Source organism: Pollicipes pollicipes, unplaced genomic scaffold, assembly GCF_011947565.3.
Source record: "Pollicipes pollicipes isolate AB1234 unplaced genomic scaffold, Ppol_2.1 Scaffold_6686;HRSCAF=7923_pilon_pilon_pilon, whole genome shotgun sequence".
Classification (NCBI taxonomy): domain Eukaryota; kingdom Metazoa; phylum Arthropoda; class Thecostraca; order Pollicipedomorpha; family Pollicipedidae; genus Pollicipes; species Pollicipes pollicipes.
In genome coordinates, this window is record NW_023596921.1 from 13236554 (window position 1) to 13261214 (window position 24661).

A 24661-nucleotide genomic window follows, 5' to 3' on the forward strand; every position below is an offset into this window, starting at 1 on the left:
AGCTCCGCTTCAGCCTGTCGGAGTGAGGAACCTTGCAGCAGCAGATCGTAGACGTCATGCAAGCTTCTGAGCTAGCTTCAGTCCTAATCTTTGGACGGTTTCCTGCCCGGCAGTATGTCTTGGAACTGTTTCCTGCTCGGCAGCATGTCTTGGAACTTCGAATTCTCTCTTGGAACTTCGAACTCGGCAGCCTGTCTTGGAACTGATCGCTGCTCGGCTGCTGAGCTCCATGGCCCTCTTCTCACAAATTGCGAAAAGGGCTTGCGAGATGAGGTCGTCGAAGCAGAATCGTATGTAAGATTAGTACGCTTTCGGGATGTTTGACTACTGCACCTACTGATTAATGTATTGGCGTGCCTACACACCTACCCACATATCTACCAAATTATGGCGTATGCCACAACGGATGTAGACACTAGAACGCATCGTAAACGGACGGGACGTTTTATCACTACGGTTGTGTTGCGCGGCTGCTGCCATTCGTTTGCGATGCTAGGATTCCCGCCAATATCCACGGGACGAGAAAACAGTATAAATATTTTTTTCCGAAATGACGAAAAAGACTGTATCGAATGAATGCATTTTTGTATATTTTGCGCCGTAATATGACCTATGCAGTCAGTGCATCCAAAAACCCCATCCAAATTTCCGATTAAAGCGGTGCGCTCTTATACTGTTCTCATCTTATTTCACCTAAAAGCGGCCTCTGTGCTGCAACTCTCTGCAGCGACTGATCACTCTCCAGAAGCACACACCAGTTGGTTGCTAAGGCAACACTCATGCACATAATCGGTTGACGAGGCCTCTCGTGGTTTGGTTCAGCGGCGGCGGGCTCTATATCAACACGCCCTAGGTATCAAAATGCTTCGCTGCCTCCCACGGTACGTTATGCCGGACGGCTCGAGTTTTGATTTATTAACATGACTCCTTTTTGTCCAGACATAGCTGTTCGAGGTTTGCAGTATTATGTGATATCCCAGTGGTGCAAGATTGAAGGTGTCGACCTGCCCGGCAGCGTCAGTGTACTCCTTATACTACAGGTCGAAAACGCAATCGTTCGGTACTCCTTACTTATAAATATATTGCGAAGTCCATAGGCGGTTCTTGATCGCTCACTTCCTGGACATTTACACTTTGCCGGCAGTGAGGGCCAGGCTCCCGAGCCGCTGTATCCTCTCGCGTGCTTTGTCCGGCCAGGGCGGGATAGTTCACCGGCGCGTCGGCGGCCGCGGTACAGCGCCGCCACTGTCGGCGGCCCGGCCGGCCGTGACGTCACAGCCGCTGGGGGCGCCCGGGGGCCGTTAGCCCGCGGCGCCTGCCATGAGTCGGCTCGCTGCCCCCGCGGCCGGCTCAATAATTGAACAGCGGGCGGCGCGTTGACCGCCGCCGCCGCGTAACGGCGGTAAACACAAACTGCGCCGCGGCACGACTGTGCGCTGGCCGCTGCAGTCGCCGGGGGGGGAGGGGGGGGGGGCACGCGTGGCCACCCACCGCCTGCGATCGCACGGGGGAGCTTTTGCTTCTGGTCAGGTCGATTGAGTAGTTCGAGGGAGATCCGTACCTTCTCCGAGAGGAAAATGGTGGGTGTCTGAACTGCTTTGATCCACGTACTGATTTGCTCGTCATCCGTTTGGCCTTGGTTTTGTTCGCTGTTTTCTCAAAGCCGAGCGTCACGGATGTACTGCGTCCGCGTTAGCGCCCGTCATTACTTGGCTCGGCTTCAAGGAAGCAAAGTCCACATGTTGGCTCTTGTTTGTGTGTGTCGAGAGCATTGTGAAATCTGCGTTTGGACGATTTTAAGATAGTTTTCTAATCAAGACACTGCATCTGAATACATTCCATAAAAACAACCTTTCCTTTACCGTGGCTTATCTTCATTTTTGTGGGAGCACATATATTGTGCCTTGTATGTTGTACAAGTGTAGTTATTAATGGTTTGCGTCAATTTTTACTGATGTTGCTTTGCAATTTGATACGGCCTCATCCCCTACCGTTCGCCGGCAGCCTGAAGGCAAATTACACTACAAATAGAACAGCAGGGGCACCTAGCATCATTTCTAAGGCAAGGTAGCATGCCTGTAATGTGGCAAACCACAGCTAGCATTACCCAATGCGAAAACTATTGATTTGCTCGCCTCCAGCTTCCAAAGCATTCTATTCCCTCACCTATTTCGTTGCATAATTCGGTGAAGCATGTGACTGTAGCGCAATCACACGCTTATGTTTTTACACTGCGCTGAAGTTATTACATCTCGCTGGTGATGCCTGAGTCCGGACGATTCTCCATAGACGGTAGCGAACCATAAAGCCGAGTTTTGGGGTGGGGCTGAGGCGACCAGCTCGTTTACCCGGCGCCATGAGGCGACGGCGCGCAGCGCAGTTGCGTGTGTGAGGCTTGGCTGACCTTCGCAGCACCTTCCCGTAGCGTGTAGTCGCGCCGGCGTACCGTGCGACCGGAGTGACAAACGGGTTGCATGCCCCACGCCGCTTGCAGTCCGCCATTTGAATGTGTACGGACCGTCGCCATACCTACGGCGCGCGCCGCGAACCTGCGTCCGCCAGCTGTACGTACAGGGTGCGGCGAGGGAAGGGGAGGCAGACTGTCGCTTTGGTCAATAGCAAATACAGGAGTGAGACTGTTTTTCGTCTAAGGGGATGTTTTCTTGTCCTAATGAGTGTTTTGCGTGAATCACCTCGCTTAGTCCCTGATTAAAAGGCGGAATCATTGCTAAGCGCATTTTAGCTCTGTATTGTGGAGTTTAACGACCGGTACAAAACAGCAGATAAGATTCACAACAAAAATAGTGAGTTAAACAAGCGGCAGGTGCTGTTTGGCCTGTAGATACTAAATTGGTTTGATTGTATCTGTTGTGTGTGAAGGAAATTAGGAGCTGTTTTCGGTTGTTGTCAAATCAGATTCGCATGTTTTTCCTTTTGAAGTGAGCGTTGAACAAAGGCCTTTTTACGCTTATACTTACCCTTCGTTCGCCTGCAGCCCGCTTGTTCAGGCTGATAGGCGCGCAGCACCTTACAAGGATGGGAGATTACAAGAACACAGCCTTACCCGTTTCTTGCTTTATAAAACATAGACATCAGGTCACACGCTGCCCTGTTCTGCCGTCCATCCCAGTTTTCGCGGTCAATCAGTCGATCGGATTGAAAAGTTTGATTTGTCAGCAATGAAAAAGGCAGTGAGTGGTGACAGTTCTCTCCATGCCGTTTATGTAATAGTTCCATAATTACGGCGGTCTTTTATTTTGGCTTTATGGCGAATAAGCGTATTATAGCACTATGTAAAAACGTGGCACGCGAAAGTTCCCATATGATGGATGCAGCACTGCGCAGAGCCAGCTGGCGGCGGCGCGTGGATTGAAAAGCTGCTGGCTGCCGCAAGACCCGGCGGCCTGTCTTGGTGCGCTCGGGGTGTGGTGGCGGGTGTGGCCCGCGGCCTGTCTTGGTGTGCTCGGGGTGTGGCGGCGGGTGTGGCCTGCGGCCTGTCTTGGTGCGCTCGGGGTGTGGTGACGGGTGTGGCCCGCGCGGCCGTGGGCTGACGGACGGCGCCGTGTCTGCCCCAGGTCCGTACGAGGAGTCACCGGCGCAGAGGCGGCGAGCCGCCGAACGCTCCGGTCAGGACATCACAGAAGGTCAGTCTCGGCCTCGACCTGGCGGTGGGGCTCTGCTGAACGCCGATGGTCGCCTCGAGCTACGGTCCTTTCGTGCCTATCGGGTCGGTGGGACACCACCAATGCGCACCGTGGCGCGCAGCCCGTGCCTGTCGTACCAGCGGGGGACTGCCCGCGCGTGCCGTGGCGCACGGCTCGTGCCTGCCGGAGCGATGGGGTACTGCCAGTGCGTACTGTAGCTCACGGGCTCTTGAAATGGCCCTCGGGTAACAGCTCGTCACAGGCCGTCTTTCCCGGGCGCGTACGAGATTGCGAATTTCAATCGGGATGTGTGATGAAGGGGAAATGAAGATCCACGCCCTCGGGGAACTCGCGGAGAATCAACACACAGAGCAAATGAAAGAGTTCGCGATTAGTTAAATTTGTGTTTGCTCGTTAGATAGTTTTTCATCCTGGCCCTCAGAAAACTTAAAATGTTATTCATGCAGTCGTCTTTTTATCCGTGGGGAATAAGCTGTGTAGTGCGTCCCAAGGAGACAAGATGGACAAATGTTTTTTGGTAATGTAAAGCGAGCAGAAAATGAAAGTACCGTAGTGCAGGCGCTGTTGAATAAGCAACGAGATCGTTTATATCAAGCTAATTTGCTTCTGCTGTCCTCGAGTGGTGAACTCAGGCAATCAGGACATTCTCAAGGGATGACCGTAATTCATCGTCAAGCGACAATAACTAAGTAATCGCCCTTCTCGAACTTAATAGCATTTCCTGCTCGCGAGCCTTAAATGACATAGTCATCTCCTTTTGATTAAAAATCTGGATGCGTGAACAAAAATCAGGACAAACAGAAAGAAGTTCCACGGGAAGGAAAAGTTTAGAAGGGATTATGCAAATGAGACGGCGAAATAAATTGTTTTACAACATTTAGCATTCTTCCGTATCATCCATCGCGATGCCACTCGCCGGTTTTGCTCGAAAGGAAAAATGGTGGCACGCATCCGTAATTCCCGGATGTTGTGAGACCGTTTGTCGTCGCGCTTTCCCCTGGCCCCGACTGAGCGTGAGGCAATGCGCGTCGACTCACGCCGCGGTCCACGGGTCGGGTCGAGGCCGGTGTCACGTAACCCGGTGGGGAGCGACAGCGGGCTGGACGCCGGCCTGGGGACTGACGCTGGTGCTGCGACTCTTCCAGAGCTCGGTCGTAACCGCGACTTCTACCGCAGCACGGACATCCGGCCGCCGTTCACGTACGCCTCGCTGATCCGCCAGGTGAGGCCGACGCGGCAGGGCTGGCGTCGCGACGCGCCGGTTTGCTTGCTTTGTGAGTTGCGACAACAGTTAGCGGTCAGACGTTGCCATCGCGGAAACGACGCGACTCGCAATCTGCTGAAGAGGCTCGCAGCTACTTAACGTTCGAAGGAGCATGCAATTACCTTAAGGCCAAAGCATGGTATTCCCATATTCCTTGCAACCTGCTCCATTGACGAAACACTTTCCCGTCAAGGGACTATCACAGACGCAACAGGAAAGATACCCCCATGAAGCCACTCTGACTGAATCTTGCAGAGACACGTGCAATTGTAGTATGTTGATTGGTCCCAGTCACTTCACGGTCCATTACAAATATAACGCCGGCCGTCTGTAAGATTTGCACCTGTGTGTGGCGTTGTTCCAGGCGATTGTGGAGTCACCGGACAAGCAGCTGACGCTGAACGAGATCTATAGCTGGTTCCAGAACACGTTCGCCTATTTCCGCCGCAACGCGGCCACCTGGAAGGTGAGGCTCTGTCCGGGCTGGAGGACCGGCGGCAAGTCACTGCACTGGACCGCCGGGGGCCGGCAACAGCCACGTCACGTCAGGACGCTGTTGCTCGCATTGTGGTCAGGAATTATCGGGTCGGTTACTGAGCGAAGCACTTTGAGGTGGTAACGATCTGCGGTCGCTCGCATAGAGCAGCATTTGCCGCGCTGTGTGTGTGTGTGTGTGTTCGCGTTTATTGATTCACCGACTGCCTATGACGTTTATTTTGCCGAGGGAAGTCGCTTGGCTCTGTCAACAGCCGTCGACTACTGGCCATTGGACCTGGCTGCCGATTCTCTCCTTGTTTGCAGATGTGTATGCGTGCGTGTGTGTTTTCTGTTGGGTCTAATATAAATGCTAATCGTTCAGTTATGAATCGCGCATTTTCATTCGGGAAATTGTGCATTGCATTGATAATTGTTTGGCCTGTAGTTGTCGGAATGGTGGCTCCGCTTTGAAAACAGAGCACCCGCCACCAAACTGGCGAACAAAGCATGAGCAGTTGGAATGGAAGGGATGTCACAGCGTCGCGCTTAGAGAGCTAGTAGCCGACGTTAGGAGTGTCGTGGGTGGCCTTACATAGCATCCCAGTGGCGTCCCCAGCAGAACTCGTGTCAGACATTGTTGAGCGATAGGACTCGCCAAACGTTTTCAGAAGACTGGAGCCGGTAACTGCGCTTGTTGAGTCTTGATTGGCGTTATGTGTGGGTGTGACGAAAAGCTGTCGGCTGCGCCTGCATGATGTAAACACGCCGACGGGCGCCGACCTGCCATTAAGTAGCCACAGCCTTGCGCTAACCGGCGGTGGAAGTCGTGGCAGACGGCCCCTCAGCTCCACGGCCGGCGTCGCCCCTAGTAGTCAGCTTTGTTTGTGTTGTTAAAGCGTTGGTGACTTTCTGTTCATCTCGCCTCGGCCGTCTGGTGATTTTCTGTTTGTCTTGTCTTGTAGAACGCAGTCCGCCACAACCTGTCCCTCCACAAGTGTTTTACCAGGGTGGAAAACGTCAAGGGCGCCGTGTGGACAGTAGATGAAGTGGAATTTTGCAAACGTCGTCCGCAGAGGTCAACGGGGTATGTCTGAGGCGGTTTTGTTCCCCGAGGGCACGTCGACGGCAGCCACCTATAGATGAGATCGGCCAACTGAGGTGCCTGATATCGCTACCAGGTGGCTAAGGTCGACCTGCCGCCGGGAGGACACTCGCCGTTTTTATTCGGGCTTTTTCACACTCTGTGGCTTACTACTCCCACTGCCTGCATAGAACGCGATCCGCACCAACCTCTCCCTCCACAAGTGTTTCGTGAGGTATGAAGACGACTTTGGTTCGTACTGGACGGTCGATGATTCCGAGTTCATCAAGCGTCGCCATCTGTCACGAGGCCGTCCCAGAAAACTCGAGCTCGGCCCAGCCAAGGAGTAAGCGTCGCCCATTCCCCGCATGCCGAACCACCGCTGCCGCCGCCGCCGCCGCCGCCACCCGGGCACAGTGAGCCAACGTTCCCAGTCGCCGCCGCACTGCGGCGCCCTGCTCAGTCGGCACAGACCGTCCTCACGGACCGAAAACGGCCGCGTGGGCCAGCCGCCAGCCCCGCCTCAGTCGCTGCTGGGCCGAGTAATGGCGCGCCTGGCTGCCTGGTACCAGCGAGCTGCGGGGTTTGATCGGCTCGGGCGTCAGGAAACCGCTCCCACGTTAGCTCACAGAGCCCCGAGACTTTGTTTGCTTGTTTGGTTGCGTGCGTTCCCGTCTGCTTCTTTTGTTTTTTGACAGTTAGAGACATTAACTAGTCATTATTCGATGCGATTTTTGTGTTCTAAAACGTTTCGAAAGTCGTTAGCAGTTTTTAACTGAGCTACACTTCCAATCCTTCCCCCGCTCGCTTATGTTGGGTGAACAACTAGCATAGCAATCAGTTAGCGATAGCTACTAACAATGAGGTTTGGAAAGGAAGCACAGCTGACAAACCAAATGAAACACTCGGTAAAGCTCGCATATTCTCAACCGTCTTGATCCTCTGTCGATTCTTCTTGCCTCTTTTGCACCACATTTTTGTCCCACGCACTGTCCAAGCGCTTTGTCGGAAACATCTCGTGTGGTGTGTTGTCACCGATATATTCACATATCGGAGAGCCATTTTTGCCTTGTCATATTGACTTGGCCTACTGCATTTGTTCTGCTGCACGTATTTCCCTTCCAAACACGGTGTTGGCATGATATTCGTGAGTGTCCCTAGCTAGTGCGTGAAGAATACCCAAATTCTTTTCATGTAAAGGCCACGCATGCATGAACTCATCTTTCTTCCTTTTAAGCAGCGTGACTCTACACTCAGCCAAGATAAATATCATAATCCTTTTGATTGCTGCAAATTTATCAACATCAGTAGGATATGGCGCCGGTGTCTCTCATATACAAACACGTCAATACAGTAAAAAGTGTCAAACTGCAACGCTAAGATTTTCGAGTCACGAGTTCGAGTAAATATGTCAAAAATGTTCTCATAGTCTAATCGCAGTTGATGAAATGATTTCGACACAAGAGTAAGCCAGTTTGTTACCTGACGTCTTCCCACGAGACAGGGCTGCCATTGAGTGAGGCGGTGGGCGCGCCAGCGGAGCCGCCAGCTGGCGCGGGCGCACTGACCTTGATCGGCCGTCCCGCAGGCAGGCGCGCAGTCCCACGCTCTCCAGCAGTCCCACACTGTACGGGGACGCCATCAACGCCAGCCTACAGGTGCGCCGCCGCTCTGCCAGCCGGGACGGCTCCCCCGAGACCCGGGACGGACCGCCGCCGCCGCCTCTCACGGGCCGCTGTTTTCGAACCGGGCTCGCCCTGTTGACGGTTGATGGGAGACGGTCGTCCGGTTGATGGGAGACGGTCGTCCGTTCTCCCCAAGCGACAGTGATTGCTGTCATCATCGCATTGTCATCGTGGGGGATGGCAACGTTAATGGCCTTAGCCGGTAAATACGTGGGAAGGTAGGACCAGCGTGATCGTCTCCGCTCCGCTAAGTTTGTTTCGGAACACCGAGAGGGGCCAACGTAGCGGTTGGTTGGTTCAAACGCAGTTGTGTATTGTATACATTCCTAGAGGGTGTTCGACCTCGTATTCTAGCCGCGTCTAACACCACCCGCTTCTGGCGTTTCCCAGTCGGCGTTGGCGGACTCCACGCTGCCGTTCATGACGAACGCCGCGGACCGCCTGCGGGAGATGCGCGAGCGGGAGGCGCCGACCCTGCTGGGCATGCACCGGCGGTCACCGTCCCCCAGACAGTACCGGCACGCCAGGTACGTGCCCCGCCCAGACAGCACGGGGCTAACAGATGGCAGGTGCCTATGCTATTTACGTTCAGTTCCTTTCTGCATTTCAGCCAACAGCGGGCGGCGGAAACCGTCATATTGGACTAAAATTGCCCATACAGCGACCCTTCAAGTCAGTGACTTCCCATCGATCTGGTGGCAGGTTATATCAGACAAACAGTACTGTTGCAGGCCTGTCGCAGTATGCGATTGCGTCTTGCGGCATTCTCGGCGCATGTTGACCCGGCCGTTTACGCGCTGTTTGCAGCCCCAGCCCGGACCAGGACTCCCGCGGTCCAGCCATGGACATGTTCAGCCAGCCGCTGGTCAAGTCCGACTATGACGCGGCGCACAGTCCCGATCCGGACTCGCGCGACGGTGGCGCCACCCGCGAGGGAGCGGCGGCGCCCCCCATCAGTCGCGCCGAGGTACGGGGGAGTCTTGGGTACAGGCGTTCATCGTGTTACGCGTTACAGTGCCACTCTTTCTGGCCTGTGATGTGATGCACACAAAACTGACGGCCTGGATAAAGTGCGCAACGTTCGAAGTTGCCTATGCACGTTGAACCGTTGGGAAACCAAAGGCGCTAGTGCTGACCAACATTTTTATGATGGATGATTGCTTCTGGCGCATCACCGTAGCAAGCGCGCTCACTTCCATCTCCGTTCAAAGCATGAGCGACACACGCCGACCGGTGACCGAGGCAATGCGCTCCGCAGAACCTGAGCATGTCGCTGATCAAGTCTGAGTACGCGGACGGCGGCCAGACGATGGCGGAGACGGCGACGGCATGAGTCCGCACGCCCCACCGGCCCAGCAATACCTGGGGCCACGCGGCGCGGCGCCTGGCGCGGCCCGTGACCAACCTGGCGCGCTCCGGTGCGGCCCGGAGGACTGCCGCCTAGCGGCGTCGATGTGTGCTATCGTGTGGCCAGGTCGTCAGTAGATGGCGCCACTGCGGCGCAAGGACGCTCTCTCGCCCTCCGCTGTCTCAAATCAAACGTATTCTCGAGGGGCGTTCAGGTGCGTGTACAATGTACAATCGCCGCCACCGCTCTGTTTGGGTTAGTTGTGTTTGTCGGGTGCGCGTGCGCACCGGGGAATGCCGCCGCGGGTTTTTGTACCTGTGTGCATGTTGTGTACAGTTGTTCAACCTCATCCTACGGGTTTCGTTGCGGAGAGCCACGTGTCAGCTCACCGCTTGCAGGCGCAGTTTCCTTGCGTTTTTTGTGTTACCACTCGCCTGTCATCAGCCACCCTCCCGAAAGCCTGCCGGTACGTCTCGCTCGGAGGCCGCCCGCAGTAGCTCCCTGTCGGTACACCCAGTACAAAGCTTGCAGAGATGCGTGTTGATGCCATAGGATCTCCCGGCCAGCCCTCCGCGCGGCTGTCCGCCGCCATGGCGGACTCCGCGCCCCACTCCAGTGCAACTCTCCATAACTAGTGTCGTTGTGACAACCATTTTTGTACGGCTCGACAGTGCAGAGGCGTCTTAGGACGCGAGGGCGTGAGGGCAGGGACAGCCGGGCTGACGGCTGCCGAGCTGGTATTTTAGCATGGTTGTTTTGGGGCCTCGACTTCGGTGGGCCGCGCTTTGAGCTTAGGAGCGGGCCGCGGCCTCGTGGCGGCTGCCGCCGGGGATGGGGCTGAGCCCCTGGCAACGCGCGCGTTAAGGGCCGCCGGCGTATCAGGGATCATAAATCGGGTCAACTCGGCCGCCCTGTGCTGCCACCCTCCGGTCGGACAACAGTGTGTCCTCCGTTCTCCGCCGCGCCCGTATGTTTGCGTCTGTCGTCGGTTCTGTTTCCCAGTATGTCTGCTTGTGCCAATGGACCTCCCGGGAGTCTCGTGCATTTTGTGTTGACACATTCCTTTCTCACGCCGCCGGCGCCGCGGCGTGCCTCACGCCGGCGCGCCGGACGCGCGCGCTGCGGCGTGCCTCGCGCCGGCGCGCTGGACGCGCGCGCCACGGCGTGCCCCACGCCGGCGCGCTGCGGCGCCTAGCATGCACATTTCGGTTTCGATGTGGCCGCGGTCGGCGCCGTTCGTTGAATGTTATGTATTGTTCACTTGACCACTGGATTCTCCGAGGCGCAACTCTCCTTGAAAGTGCTTTAGATTCCCCAAACAGCCGGTTGACAGCCAAAGACAATCAAAAACTGTGTACATTTTGTAGCTGTGTACCACCATAGCCCCCGAAATTTCCATATGGTAAGCAATAACAGTTACGCGCTAAATTGTTTCATGGCGCAATACCTCCACCTGTTGTGACCGCTGAAGCTTTTAGTTCCTAGTTCTGTCACATGTGTCAGCTCGGAGGAGATAGGTGGAGGAGTGGTTGCCCTCCATATCAGCCGCCTGTCAGTAGTACAGTGGTTAACAGTAGACAATAAATGCTTCTCCTCAAACCGTGTCTGCCTGAGCAAAACCCTTCCGAGCAGCGAAATCGTTGGAACCAAGCGCCGACTTCACCTGGATCACACGCCGAAGCTTCACCGCTACGCAGGTCAACGGACATCACGCCAGCTTCGTTTCACAAGCAGGTATGATAATACTGCATAAGACAGCAGTTATGACCAACCACGATCCTTTTTTGTAATTTGTGAAGCTAATAGCCTTTAATACAATGAACTGTCCTTTTAAATGTTTTGTGACTGTGTATGGCACCTGCTTTGATGCGCCTCATTCAAGTTTGGTGAGTAAGAGCGGTTTAACAGAACAGTGTGTGTGTGGGGGGGGGGGGGGGCAAAATGACTGCTGCAGTCGACGCGCTCCTAAAAACCCAAGTACCGTGCCACAAAAGAGCATCTGTTTCTGTGTTTCTGTACGAATCAATCGCGACGCCACACGATACCCTGCCCGCGAAACACCAGCGTCGAGCCGTCGCCCCTCACCGCATCAGTGATCCATGATCATCCGTGTATGGTCGCGACGTTCAACTTGACCAGGTCACCGCAGGCGTGGCAAGACGCCAATGCGTTCAAAATTGCGGGCGGCACATGTGAAACCAGTAACTTTGTCCGACAAGCATGCTTTCGCCTCACAACTTGTCAAAGCTGGCGGGCGAGCAGCAAAACGCTGAAATAAAAGATAACATGTCTTTCAATGAGAAGTCCCAGCTGCCCCCAGCTGATGCCATTTGTAGGCCAGCAGCTTCGCAGCTCCTGAGCAAAGGATGGCGTCTTAACTAGCAGTGAGGCGTGCAGCCCACTTTTATGCTTTCTGAAGATGGGTCAACTCCAGTGGTCTGGGGTGAACCACCTCATTCCACCACCACACCCACGAATAGCTCGGTACAAAATGAGAATAGCATGTGATCCCACGCGACCGAAGCACTAGCCTGATAGGCTTAATCTTTGGAGATGTATGCATTTCTAAATAAGTATGCAAGTTTTCCCAGATGCATTGGGAAGGTCCACCTTTTACTGATGTCAGCACAGGGTTCTACTGTTTTTACAGCAAAAACTCACCAGATGACACGAAAACATCTGCGAAGAGCGCTTCAAAAGCAGCGCCATCCAAATCCATGCTCAAGCGATATTGGCACCATGCTGCAGGCAGGCACAACTAATGTGGGCGAACCAGGGTGCCGGCGTGTGGGTGATTGGCTGCATAAACCATCCGATTCATCATTCGAATTGTTCAAGGTACTTATTTTGAATCGTTGCATCACATGACAGCCCGTCCAGCATCGATGACGCCAAGGACATTGCTGATTACCGCATCCTGTTACGTGGTACACCCGTGCGCTCCGAGTTGTCTTGCTTTGGATATCACTCCCACACGAAGTTTGTGGGGCTGAATCCTCGCGCCTTGGGACTCTCTCTCTCTCTCTCTCTCTCTCTCTCTCTCTCTCTCTCTCTCTCTCTCTCTCTCTCTCTCTCTCTTTCCCCATCTCCCTCTCTCTCTCTCTCTCTCGGTGTCGCTCGCCGGTGGTTTGTGGTCTACCCGCACAGCCAAAAACTTTTCTGTTTTTAATATGCGATAATTATTTATCCAACTTATTAAATAAACACGAGCATGACCCTGCTGCAAATCAGCATACTCGCATGCAAAGGGGCGTAAGCTTACATCCTTAACGCGCGCTCGTATAGCTTCATGTTCACTTCTTAGATAGCATTGCCACCGATGAACCCGTGAAGCGCCATAACGCGAATTAAACGCCCCGCAGGGACGTATTCGCTTAGTAGCCCCGGGGGAACGAAACCTCTCCGTACAAAATCTACGACATGCATTACGCGCTGGCACATGTCGGCAATTGTCCGGCATCCTGTCGGCCTGTCCAGCATCGATGACGTCAAGGACATTGCTGATTACGCATCCTGTTACGTGGCACACCCGCGCACTCTGAGGTGCCTTGCTTTGGATATCACTCCCACACGAAGTTTGTGATGCTGTATCCTCGCACTTTGGGACTCTCTCTCTCTCTCTCTCTTGGTGCCGCTCGCCGGTGGCTTCTGGTCTACCCGCAGGCAAAAACTTTCCTGTTTTTTATATGCGGTAATTATTTTAAAAAACGCGAGAGCATGATCGTGCTGCAAAGCAACATACTTGCATACAAAGGGGCGTAAGCTTACATCCTTAACGCGCGCTCGTATAGCTTCACGTTCACTTCTCAGATAGCGTTGCCGCCGATGAACCCGTGAAGCACCATAACGCGAATTAAACGCCCCGCAGGGACGTATTCGCTTAGTAGCCCCGGGGGAACGAAACCTCTCCGTACAAAATCTACATGCATTATGTGCGCTGGCACATGTCGGCAATTGCATGCTCTAGCTGGACTGCAAACTGGATGAAGAACACGTGCCATTTTGTGCGATGCAATAAACCTCGCACTGCGACGCTGTCGATACCAATATTTGAGTTGTGGCCCTCCCTCGCCGCAAACTCCTGCATACACCTGCCGCCTTCCACACGACTGCGCTGTTACGGTGCCCTCGCGCCGTAGCGCCGGCTGAATAACGTCGAGCCGCGTTTGCACAGCGCAGGCAAGTGCCTCAAGACAGTTCGAAACTGCCCTGTGCATTCCATTGCCCAATCCCTGGAGAACCGTCAAGACGGTGGATCAGGGCACTTGTCGACAAGCTCGGTGTTGCGCTAAGGGGTTCAGCCGGCTCATTTTCGGCCAGGCTTCGACTGTAAGTGGCGTTGGTCCAACAGCAGCGCCAGATCAAAGGCCAGGCTCCTGACATCCGACACGTCAATGGGCGCCAACTACAAAAATACGTGCATTGTTGGTTCAAACACATCCCACATTCGTAACCAACTTCCGCATGGCGCAAACGGTAGCCGACGGCGCGGAAAACCTTCAGTCTTCCGCTCGGTTGCAGCCCCCACAATGCACAAGTAACTATCCGTGTAACAATGACGTCCATGGGAAGACCCGAGCATACGCCACACAGTGCCGATTACAGCTAACGTGGTAACATGGACCCATACTCATGCTAGATAACAGTCATGACGGACCCTCCAGCGCGGGATGTGTAACGGATGACCGTACGCTAACATCTTTCGGAGTGTTGGGGCACCTCGCTCGGGCGCCACCCTCCGTGCCAAGTGTCAGGTTCGTCCTCCGTGCCACGCGGCTGGCCCGCCCTCCGTGCCAAGCGGTTGGTCCGCCTTCCGTGCCACGCGGCTGGTCCGCCCTCCGTGCCACGCGGCTGGCCCGCCCTCCGTGCCAAGCGGCTGGTCCGCCTTCCGTGCCACGCAGTTGGTCCGCCCTCCGTGCCAAGTGGCTGGTCCGCCCTCCGTGCCACGCGGCTGGCCCGCCCTCCGTGCCAAGCGGCTGGTCCGCCTTCCGTGCCACGCGGCTGGTCCGCCCTCCGTGCCACGCGGCTGGCCCGCCCGGCAGGCGGACCAGCCGAGCGGCACGCTCCGTCCCAGGCGGTCGGTCCGCTCCCTCTCCCGCAGCGCAGCTCAGTCACCTCCAGACACGCCGTCCCCTGATCTGTGTATTGCGCCACCGGCGCGCCGTCAGACGGTGCAGGGCTTCAGAAGCCGCAGGTCAGGTCACGTCACGTCACGTCAGGTCACGTCAGGTTAGATCAGGGGTGGCTTCGGTACGAGTGTGAGCCCAGCACCGCGGTCAGCAGAGCAGACCTAGTCCTCCAGGAAGAAGTAGTTGCCACCCTTCTTCTGTTCGGTGTCCTGCGGGCAGAGGCGAGGATATCAGTCCAGGCAAGCGCGGCAGTGAAAGGGCCGGTATCAGTATCGGCAAACGACTGGATGTGATGCACTTTTTCTGAACAACTGGAAAATCGGCGGCCGACTTCAATGACGCGCCCTGGAAGGACAACAAGCCTGAGAAGCACGCAACATTCATCAGCTGGGCTGACCACGCGAGCCTACATTGGCTGACCTTACTGTGCCACCAGACAAAACCCCGAGGGCGCATCCAAACGTCCATGCATCGGGCAGACTGTACTGTCTGTCATACCTTCACCGAGTGCATCTTGTTGATCCTGGGCCTGTAGTTGTTGGGATCTCTCCGGAACGTGATCTCCAGCTGCGACAGGAATTTGTTCATGCCCGCCAGCAGCGTCTGCGGCAGCCGAACCCCCGCACGTCACCACAGGCCAGCAGTGTCACACATCACCGAGCCTCACGGAGAAGCGTCAGCGCCTGGGCCAGCAGAAGTGTGTCGCCATCTAAGAGTGCCGCCATCGCGCCACGCTGGGTCACCGGAGGCCCAGCCCGACCCAGCCTAAGGCGCAGTCCCTCAGTCAAATCCGACGCCAGTGCTCCAGTTTGCAGTGGGCGGATATGTGCGTCACAGACAAGTTACGCAAGCCACCGGCCAGGAGTTTGCCAATGATTAGCAAATCCTTCCGCACATTTCACAGCAGTGGGTGCAGAGGCCAAGTCTGGCTCGAACCGGCTTCATAGGTCTATCATGACGGAAGTTAACACAAGCACAACTTGCATTTAAACGTGTAAAAGCTGCCCATGGATGAGAGAGTAAGGCAGCAGCAAGACCGCATCAAAGGTAATATTGGCTGATTTTGGTAGAAAATGGTCCTCATTGGTTTTACCAAGATCCGTTCTGCGTTAAAAGTAACGCAATTTGAATGCCTTCCCGGAGCTTTTCTCTCTCGATCCCCGGGCGATGTCTGCCCTATGTTCTACGTGACACGCATGTTGGTCAAGTTCATGCATTACGATCCCCTGTCCACGTTTCTTTACAGAAGTCACAGAGTTCCCTCGACACTTAAGACACTGGCGTGCAACTGCGATTCACCCTACCCTAACACCAGACGGCAAGTGCACACAACCGTGCCCCTCCCTCCCTCTTTCCTGACCGTGTGACGGACCGATTCGTCGGCCACTTGTTCCGACGCCGAGACCATCCGGATCGCCGGTGACGTGCTTCATCTACCAATTACCATCCGGATCGCCGGTGTCCCGTGCGTCATCCACCAATTACCATCCTGATCGCCGGTGTCCCGTGCGTCGTCCACCAATTACCATCCTGATCGCCGGTGCCCCGTGTGTCGTCCGCCAATAACCACACGGATCGTCGGTGTCCCGCGTGTCATCCGCCAATAACCAAGTGGCAACCGCAACAGCAATCACCGCCCCGAAACATGCCGCGCATGATGGAATGCCGCCCCAACTTTCTCAACCTCCAGCCGGGCGACCGGGACACAAACGAGACACAAAACGTTCACACTCAGCCTGCCGCAAACAGCACAGGCCACGTGACTCAGTACATCCCAAGCCGCCAGCAAACAAACAATGCCGTTTTCCGGCACGCGGGGGCGCGCCGTCGGCGTGCGGCCGTCCGGCGGCGGCGCGCCACCGCCGCTGAGCCGCGCGCGCCGCCTCACCTGCGGCGAGTTGGCCTCGGTCGAGATCGACGGCTGGCCCTCGAACACGATCACGCGGTCGGCCAGGTACGTCGCCATGATGAAGTCGTGCTCCACCACGAAGCCAGTCTTCTTGGCGTGCAGGATGAACCTGCCGACGCGCCGTCCCACGCGGTGAGCGACGCCTTAGACGACTTAGACCTTAGACGACGACTTAGACTATCAAACGAACCCGCGTCACCAAAAGCCTGCCTGGTCGGTTGCATTGAAAGCTTTGCAAAAACGACGCAGTCATCTGCGGCCCTGAACAGCTGAACAAACTCACTATAAATAAATAGCCAACAGCAAACACAGGTGGCAAACATGCTTCAGTGCGGGCCTGCCGAAGCAGCTGAGCCAACACCGAGCTACCTGTCGGTTACACGCCACCAATCTCAAGCCACCGGGGTGCAGCCGCGGCAGGCCAGCAGGCTCCTCAGCGATGACCTTCTGATGACCCCGAGGGCGACAAACGCTGCTCTGACTCAAAGCGTGCGGACGAGTGTCACACATTTGGGAATCTCAACAGCCTTGACTGAACCACTCACACGTCGCCGGCCGCTGTAGACCAACATTTCGGCGCTCTCTGTCGCAACCGGGCGCCGCCGCGACCCCCCCCCCCCCCCCCCCCCCCCCCCCCCCCCCCCCCCCCACTGACCTCTTGATGACCTTGGCAGCGACCAGTCGCTGCTCGGAGTCGAGGTAGGCCGACGGCTCGTCGATCAGGTACACGTCGGCCGGCTTGCCCAGGCAGAGCGTGATGGCCACCGCTGCAGCTCACCACCGGACAGGTTCGGCACCTCTTGGTCGATGATGTCGTCGATCTTGAGCGGCTTCATGACGTCCGTCACGAACTGGCGGTGACGGAGGGCGCGGCCAGTCAGGTGCGTAGGCGTGCAGGCCGCGCGGGCGGCACCGGCGGGGACGGGGACGACGGGGGCGGGGACGAGCGACCTCCGGTGCCACACTAGACCCGCGCTATCCACCGTAGGGCGGCCGCAAGCCGCGCACCTCGGTCGGGGCATAGTACGGCACCAGACCGGCACTAGCAGAAAATAGCCTTTAAGCAAGTAACGCCTCGACAGAGCTTCGGTTTACGGCTCATTTGCAACTGTACCAACATCAACACAGACCAGAGAACGCCGGACCCGGTTCGCGGAGGCGGCTGCGCATCGCCGGCAGCGGCCGCCTCGGCGCTGCGGCAGAGGGCGGTCGACGTTCGAGTCTGTACCTGGGGGTGGATGTAGGCGTCGCGGATCTTCTCGTGCAGCAGCTGACGCACGGTGCCGGTCGACTTGGGCGAGATCTTCTGCGGCTTGTAGCTGATGTTCATCTGAGGCACGTCCTCTGAAACGGTGCGGCAGGCGGGTGTCGGAGTCGGCGCTCCGGTGAGTCTCATGCGCGGGGTGACTCCGGTAATCGGACGCAGAGCCGCTGCCTTTATATCGACGCTAGGAAGATGCTTAAGTAAGCACCGCTTTTGTCTTGAACTAACAACGCGTAGGACAATGAAAATGAAAACCTTATCAGTGCGAACCATCCATTCCATACTGGAAGCCTCCAAAAATACGCTCGACACAGCAGCCAAATGGCCATCCTGCCACTGCAGTAAAGAGGGAGCTGCGTTATCGGCTCCGAGCACAGCCCTTTCCTTTATCACTAAACCTACCACCCAAAAATCCCACTCTCGTCTTTCGCCCATCCAAGGCAGCCCGTCACACCTCTCCTCCTTCCTAGCAGACTTCTCCTCCCTGACACACCTCTCTTCCTGCCTGACGGGTCTTTCCTCCCCCTCGACAGACCTCTTCCTCCCGACGTAGGCCTCTCTTCGTCCCCGACGGAGGCCTCTCCTCCTCCCTGCCAGATCTCTCCTTTTCTCTGGCAAACACTTCTCCCCTTCCCTACGTACCGGCGCCCTCGTCCGGCGCGAGTCTGCCGGCCATCATGCGGATGAAGGTGGTCTTGCCGGTGCCGTTCTCGCCGAGCATGACCAGGATCTCGGAGTCGGTGAAGTCACCGGCGTGCACTGTCAGCTCGAACTCGCCCATCTTCTTCTTCATGTCGGGGTACGTGTAGCGGGCCATCCGCTTCACCTGAGAAGCGGTGCCGGCAGCTTGGTCAGGCGGGCCGCAGGACGGCGGCCGGCTGCCGCAAGGGCCGCACCTCGACGCACGTCGACGGCCTTCGTGGGGACACGTTTGTATCACACTGCGCCGCGCACGCTTCGATTTCACTATCGGAATATATCACTAATCCACTAGAGTCGGAGTAGCATGGACGCGCCCTTGTCACCATGATGAGCCGTGAACCGACGAGAGGCACGGCAGCGAGACGGACGGGCTGCGCCGCCAGACCACGACAGGAACCACGGCATCGCAGCTCCGACGATCCACCGCCCGTCACGGGCGCCGGAGCCGCCCGCCCGTTCCGTAGTGGGTCGAAACGCCCACCGGTCACAGGGCTGAGCCCGGTGGGCGGCGGGCCCGTCCCACCGCCACCGCGAGCTTACCTCCTCCTCCATGGCCGACTCGGACACCTTGAAGACGAGCGAGACGTCGCGGAAGCGCAGGTTCTCCGTCGGCACGTAGCCGTCCAGGAAGATGTTGATGCCTGCCGGGCAGAGGCGGCGGTATCAGCTGTCAGCGCCCCGCGTCAGAAGCCGGCGGCCAGTACGTCGTGTCTCATGTGTCACGCAACGATTTCAGTCAACTGGGAGATAGTATAGACTCTGTATGACTCTTGCAGCCGACCCCCCCCCCGCCCTTATTCCCCCGGATATCATAGTAAAACAGACGTATACGGTAGGACAATGGCATGCATTTAGGGGCGAAACCTGCGTATTATCAGGTTTACAGCAGTATTTTTCGCGACAACGCAGGTCTCGGTTTCTTCCGCATTTACTGTACACTGAACTAGCTCGGTTGACTCCCTCTCAGGTCGGCCTCCGCCAGCGACGCAGGGCCAATACCGACCCGAACACTACCCGTGCAACATAAACGCCGGTGCGCGCCGGCTAGTTCCCGGTCCGGCGACGCACGGCTAGCCGCTGTTCAGAGAACGGCTGAAGGCGAGGTCCGATCGCACGCGCCACCGGCTCCCCGGAGCTGACTCGGCGGGCCGGCCAGTGACCCACCTTCCCGCACGGAGAAGGGCATGGTGACGACGCCGTAGACGCCCGGTCTGCCGTACAGGCAGCAGATGAAGTCGGAGAGGTAGTCGAGCACCGACAGGTCGTGCTCCACCACTATCACGTACCTGGCCGAGGTCACACGCAGCACACGGCTTTAGACACCGGTCGCCGAGCTCCCAAACAAAATGGTTTCTCTTCAATCCCCACAAGTTGGCTGCCGTGCGATATGCGGAGCAGTCGCTCGCATAGCTGAGGGCTGGGTCACTTCACTGTCCCACAGCATTGGTGTGTGACCAATCAAAGAGCATCGTGACAGCGACGCCAACCGTTGTGTGCAGTGGCCAGTCGCCAAAACAAAAGGCGGACCAATACGCAGCGCTCCGAAGGCGGACACCCGACAGTCGTCGGCCAGAATTACGGAAGACACCAATGCCAGCGCTCACTTTTTCTCCGACACCAGGTTTCGGATGGTGATGGCGCACCGCAGACGCTGCTTGACGTCCAGGTAGGAGGAGGGCTCGTCGAACATGAAGATGTCCGCCTTCTGTATGCAGACCATGGCGCAGGCGAACCGCTGCAGCTCACCGCCCGACAGGTTCTCCACGTTGCGATTCCGCACGTTGTTCAAGTCTGCCGGCGGTGAGTGGTGAGTGGCGGCGCGCATGCGACTGTTACGTGCGGTCTAAGGCGAAAAAGCTAACATTAAGGTCGGCACTATAGCGTCTGGTCCGTTAAACCGCGTGGGAGTGGGAGCAGAAGCAGCGGGAGTTTCGGAGCGAGAGGGGAGTCCAAGATAATAGTAAGACAGCAAGCCTTCAGATCAGTCAAGTGCACCGAAGATACTACAGAAACCTCTCCATGTTTTTCCACACCCATGCCTCACCTCCCAGGGACAAAGATAATTAAACTTTCAATGCAAAAACCACGCAGGGCTTTCTTCAGCAGAGTATTATCAAATACCTCTTAACGACAATCACACGCTACACGTCGACCCGTATAAGGTCAGCTCAGCAATGCCCTTTCTCACCAAGTGCCTCGCAGATTTCCGTTTGGTTGCCCATCTCGTCCTTCTTGTCTAGGAGCTGTTGGACAGAGCCGCGCACCGCCTTGGGAATCTGGTCCACATACTGCGGCTTGATGATGGCCTTGAGGTCGTCCTCCAGGATCTTGGTAAAGTAGTTCTGCAGCTCCGAGCCGCGGAAGTACGTCAGGATGTCCGTCCAGTCCGGCGGATCCTGCGGACGGGCCCAGCATGAGACAACCGAGGCAAGCAGTCTCGCAGTGCGGCAATGATTGTACGGTGATGGAATTACAACAGACGTTCCGACCGATAAAAAACAACCCCATCGACAAACAAACGATGAACAACGACACATTTTGTAGGCATAGGCACATAGCCAATGCCTGCAAAACCTTCGCTCTATAAATATAAATAAGCCGGTGTTTGTCGAGCCTGCACAAACTGACAGCGCTCATGTCAGGGGAGACGGTCAGCGGCCCGCAGCGGCAGACTGGCGCCCACCCGGCCCGCCGCGGCGGGTCGCTCACACCGCCCCAGTGCTGCCCACTCACATTGAACCTGCCCAGGTTGGGCTTCTGTTTTCCGGCGAGGATCTTGAGCGCGGTGGACTTGCCGATACCGTTGGTGCCGACCAGGCCCAGCACCTCGCCCGGCCGCGGGATCGGCAGCCGGTGCAGCTTGAACGAGTTCTGCGAGTAACGGTGCGTCGTCTCCTTGTCCAGGTTGCTGGGCAGGTTCAGGATGTTGATGGCGTCGAACGGACATTTCTGAAAGGCGGGCGCGGATGATGAACGACAGAAGCTGGGCGGCGGCACGTATCTGACCGACATTTGACGTCAGTTTAGGGAATCTAGCAGTGAATCAGTGTGCCCATCTAGGGCCTAGCAACAGCACCCAGGTTACCTGATCAAACACAGCTGAGACACTATGCAAAGCACATTTTTCTACTGAATGGTGTGTTTCCCACCTTTTGGCAATGCCAATGTACACACAGTAGCATGCATTACAAAACACATAGAATCCCACCTCCAACAGAATGTAGCAAAACACGAGATCAGTGCATCAACACTAACAACAAAGCAGAAGTGAATGACAGCAGTGGGACGCACGTGAACGCTTCTCACCCACCTTAATGCAGATGCCGCAGCCAATGCACAGCTCCTCAGAGATGATGGCGATCTTGTCGTTGGGCGTCACCTCTATGCACAGCTTGCCCATGCGCACCACTGGGCAGGAGCGCTTGCACTCCTGCCGACACCGCTTGGGCTTGCATCTGTCGGCGTTGACGACGGCGATACGGGTGAGCTTGCTGCCCTCGTCCTCGCCGCGTCGCTTGGACATGACTGCCGTGGGTCACCCTGCCGGGCGGGGCACGCGGCCGGTTACTCGCGGAAATGGTGACCTCTAGTGCCGAGTTATGTCTATAGACACAGCTGAGGGTTACTCCGGAAACGGCGACCACAGATGTCTACAGTGTCTACTATGTCTACAGACACAGGAGAGACGCAGGAGAGGAGTTCCCGGCACATTGACTTTTGAGGCCACTTGATGCCAAGTGAACTACGCACATGACTGACTGCCCAACCGACCCTATGTTTCTGTGACTTAACAGGAGGTGGAGATGAATGGTCCTATCACAGGTCTTGTATGAATAATCTCCCCCCCCCCTCTGTTTATGATTTTCAAACTACTACAAAAACAAGATCCCAAAATTCATTGAAAATCCATCTGCAATCATATCTCCATACATGCCCATGTAATCTGATGAAGCAAACTAAAATAATGTTGATTATTTTGTCATCTTTGTTGAACCAAGCCATTGTTCAACATTCCAAAACATTATTTCAACATTCTAGCATCTTAGAATGACCTACAAAATTGTATGATTCATAGTTTAAATGTCTCCCCCCCCCAGAAATTAATACTAATACTAAACTGATATAAATCTGATAGCCTTTATCCAATTAAAAATAAAAACACATACAAATGTAGTATTGGCCACTCCTATTGTTTTCCTAACCCACCACTCACATATTAATGTAAAACATGTTCTTAGTCACCATACACCATCAAAACCCAAGCCCACTAGATCACCTGTACAGCTGCATGCTGAGAAAGTAAAGCAGGACAATATAACAAACTATTGGTCAAAATTGTTTCCTCTTTCATTTTGAGTGATTCGGGTGAGCTTGGTACTGCCAAATATCGTGCATGAGATGGTTTTTCAGGTAATGCACGTATGATGATAATGATAACCATGACCCATAAACATAGATCATTCCCACACCTTTCTTTAAACCTTGATTACCAACATGGCTCATTCAATGATACGGATTGAGGACTGTATACCATCAACCTGTTATTTACATCACCCCAGTTCTTGTTTACCTATTGGCATGCTAATATTTCTAATGTTAAAGACATTTTATTATCCTAAATAGCATTTAGGTTATACAGTAACATAAAACCTATCATCCAGCTCAATTTCACAATTTACTGTGAACCTAGGACTGCAATCCACACATTATGTCAAAACCTATCAAGCATTCTGCCAAGTCTCAGAACAATAATTTTTCAGTATGCGCAGTATATGTTTGACAGTCTGAGCTTGGGACATAACCTCCATCAATTTCAGTACATAGAAAGTCAATGTTGCAAAGAGTCATGACATTGTCAGGTAAATCAGAGGAAAATAACCCCAAACCTTCTTTCAGCAAGCATCTCTTAAAAAACATTATTGCCAGGCCAGCATTTGATGCAAATCTGCCCAAGATTCAGCGCATTGATAGCTGTCAAGTGGTCAGTGCAGAGGATGGTTTTATGAAGACTGGCTCTGAGCCTCATGATGGACATTACACTTGCAGTAATCGTGTAGGACTTTCCATTCATACAGCACATTTTTGTGTCTCTTTTAAATCTTACATATCAATACCACCAAACAAAACGCCACTCCATCTAATAGCCCAAATTCAGCCACGTTAGCGAAAGGACAGAAATATACGCACAATCTAACATACGCAACGGATCAGCATATGGCCAAAACAAAAGCATGTTCCAACCTACTCTGACGATCTGATGCATTTAAGGATAAGAGCACCGATTGGTTCTTCAATGCAGCTACGTCTTACTGATACACAAACTGGAAAACGACAAACAAATGCAAAATATTCCGCGACTAAGGAGAAAGTACCTTTCGACGAAGGGTGAGGGCAGAAAGAGAACACCCAACCGGCATCAGGAGACACCCGTGAGCAAACCAAATACTTATAAGGGAAATATATGATGTCATTTACAATTGTTCCTGCGCTATGATTCGTTAAACATTTTTTTATGACGTCATAAAATAAAGTTTTGTCCTTCGTGGCTTGAAACATGGAGGCGTGGATGGTTGGAGGTCGGGCGATGTGCGCTGTTTTTGTAGCAGTTTTTGATGACTTCTCTATGTTTGTTTGGGCAGAAAGAAATATGTTAAAAATTTTAAATTTACCTTAAAAACTACTTCTTTCTTTTTATAGCTGCCATTTCTCACAAAATATCATATTTTTGCCCAAAAGTAGATATACCAATGGTTCTAGATTAATGTTTACCATAACAAGCGGCCAAACCTGCGCAATAAATACAGTGGTTGGGCGTAAACAAAACCAAAACTAATGAAAACAGCATTCCTTCCTCAGTTATCACGCTGTACAGCCGACGGGGTCAGGGTGGGTGGCGCGGTTGTTCTTTTGAGCACTGGAAAGGAAACCAAGACGGCTTACAATGTATATGCCATGACATATATGCCAGGCAGAGTATGACGATGCAAATTTTATAAAACAGTGCCCAGTTAAAGGCAGTAACTCGGGTAACCTACAAAATGTTTGACTACCGGAATTCTACGCGGTTTTGGAGGGCTTTTTGTAAACCTGCTGGTCATTTATATCCCACAGAAGCTTTAATAGGCCAGTGTGCTGTC

General features: G+C 54.8%; 2 protein-coding genes across 6 annotated transcripts in view; one reads left to right on the plus strand and one right to left on the minus strand.

Moving 5' to 3' along the window:
• Positions 1-10596, plus strand: part of LOC119107055 (forkhead box protein P1) — a 52754-nt gene extending 42158 nt beyond the window's left edge. For 4 of the 5 annotated variants that reach the window (XM_037230408.1, XM_037230411.1, XM_037230410.1 and 1 more), the window contains 8 exons: positions 3576-3644; positions 4811-4887; positions 5294-5395; positions 6679-6833; positions 8076-8145; positions 8563-8699; positions 8980-9139; positions 9431-10596. In XM_037230408.1, coding sequence (XP_037086303.1) covers positions 3576-3644; positions 4811-4887; positions 5294-5395; positions 6679-6833; positions 8076-8145; positions 8563-8699; positions 8980-9139; positions 9431-9505 — 845 coding nt within the window. In that variant the 3' untranslated portion in view covers positions 9506-10596. Of the gene's footprint in view, positions 1-3575; positions 3645-4810; positions 4888-5293; positions 5396-6368; positions 6491-6678; positions 6834-8075; positions 8146-8562; positions 8700-8979; positions 9140-9430 lie in introns of all 5 variants that reach the window. The other variant, XM_037230409.1, reaches the window with a different exon arrangement.
• Positions 10597-14644: 4048 nt separating this feature from the next.
• On the minus strand, positions 14645-23794 carry LOC119107057 (ATP-binding cassette sub-family E member 1-like). The gene is given in 14 exon segments (XM_037230413.1): positions 14645-14858; positions 15148-15252; positions 16538-16667; positions 17214-17322; positions 17325-17409; positions 17787-17902; positions 18465-18648; positions 19065-19165; positions 19689-19810; positions 20129-20315; positions 20713-20920; positions 21258-21473; positions 21835-22064; positions 23770-23794. Coding segments are annotated over 13 exon segments (1824 nt in total). The 5' UTR covers positions 22048-22064; positions 23770-23794; the 3' UTR covers positions 14645-14810.
• Positions 23795-24661: the final 867 nt, after the last annotated feature.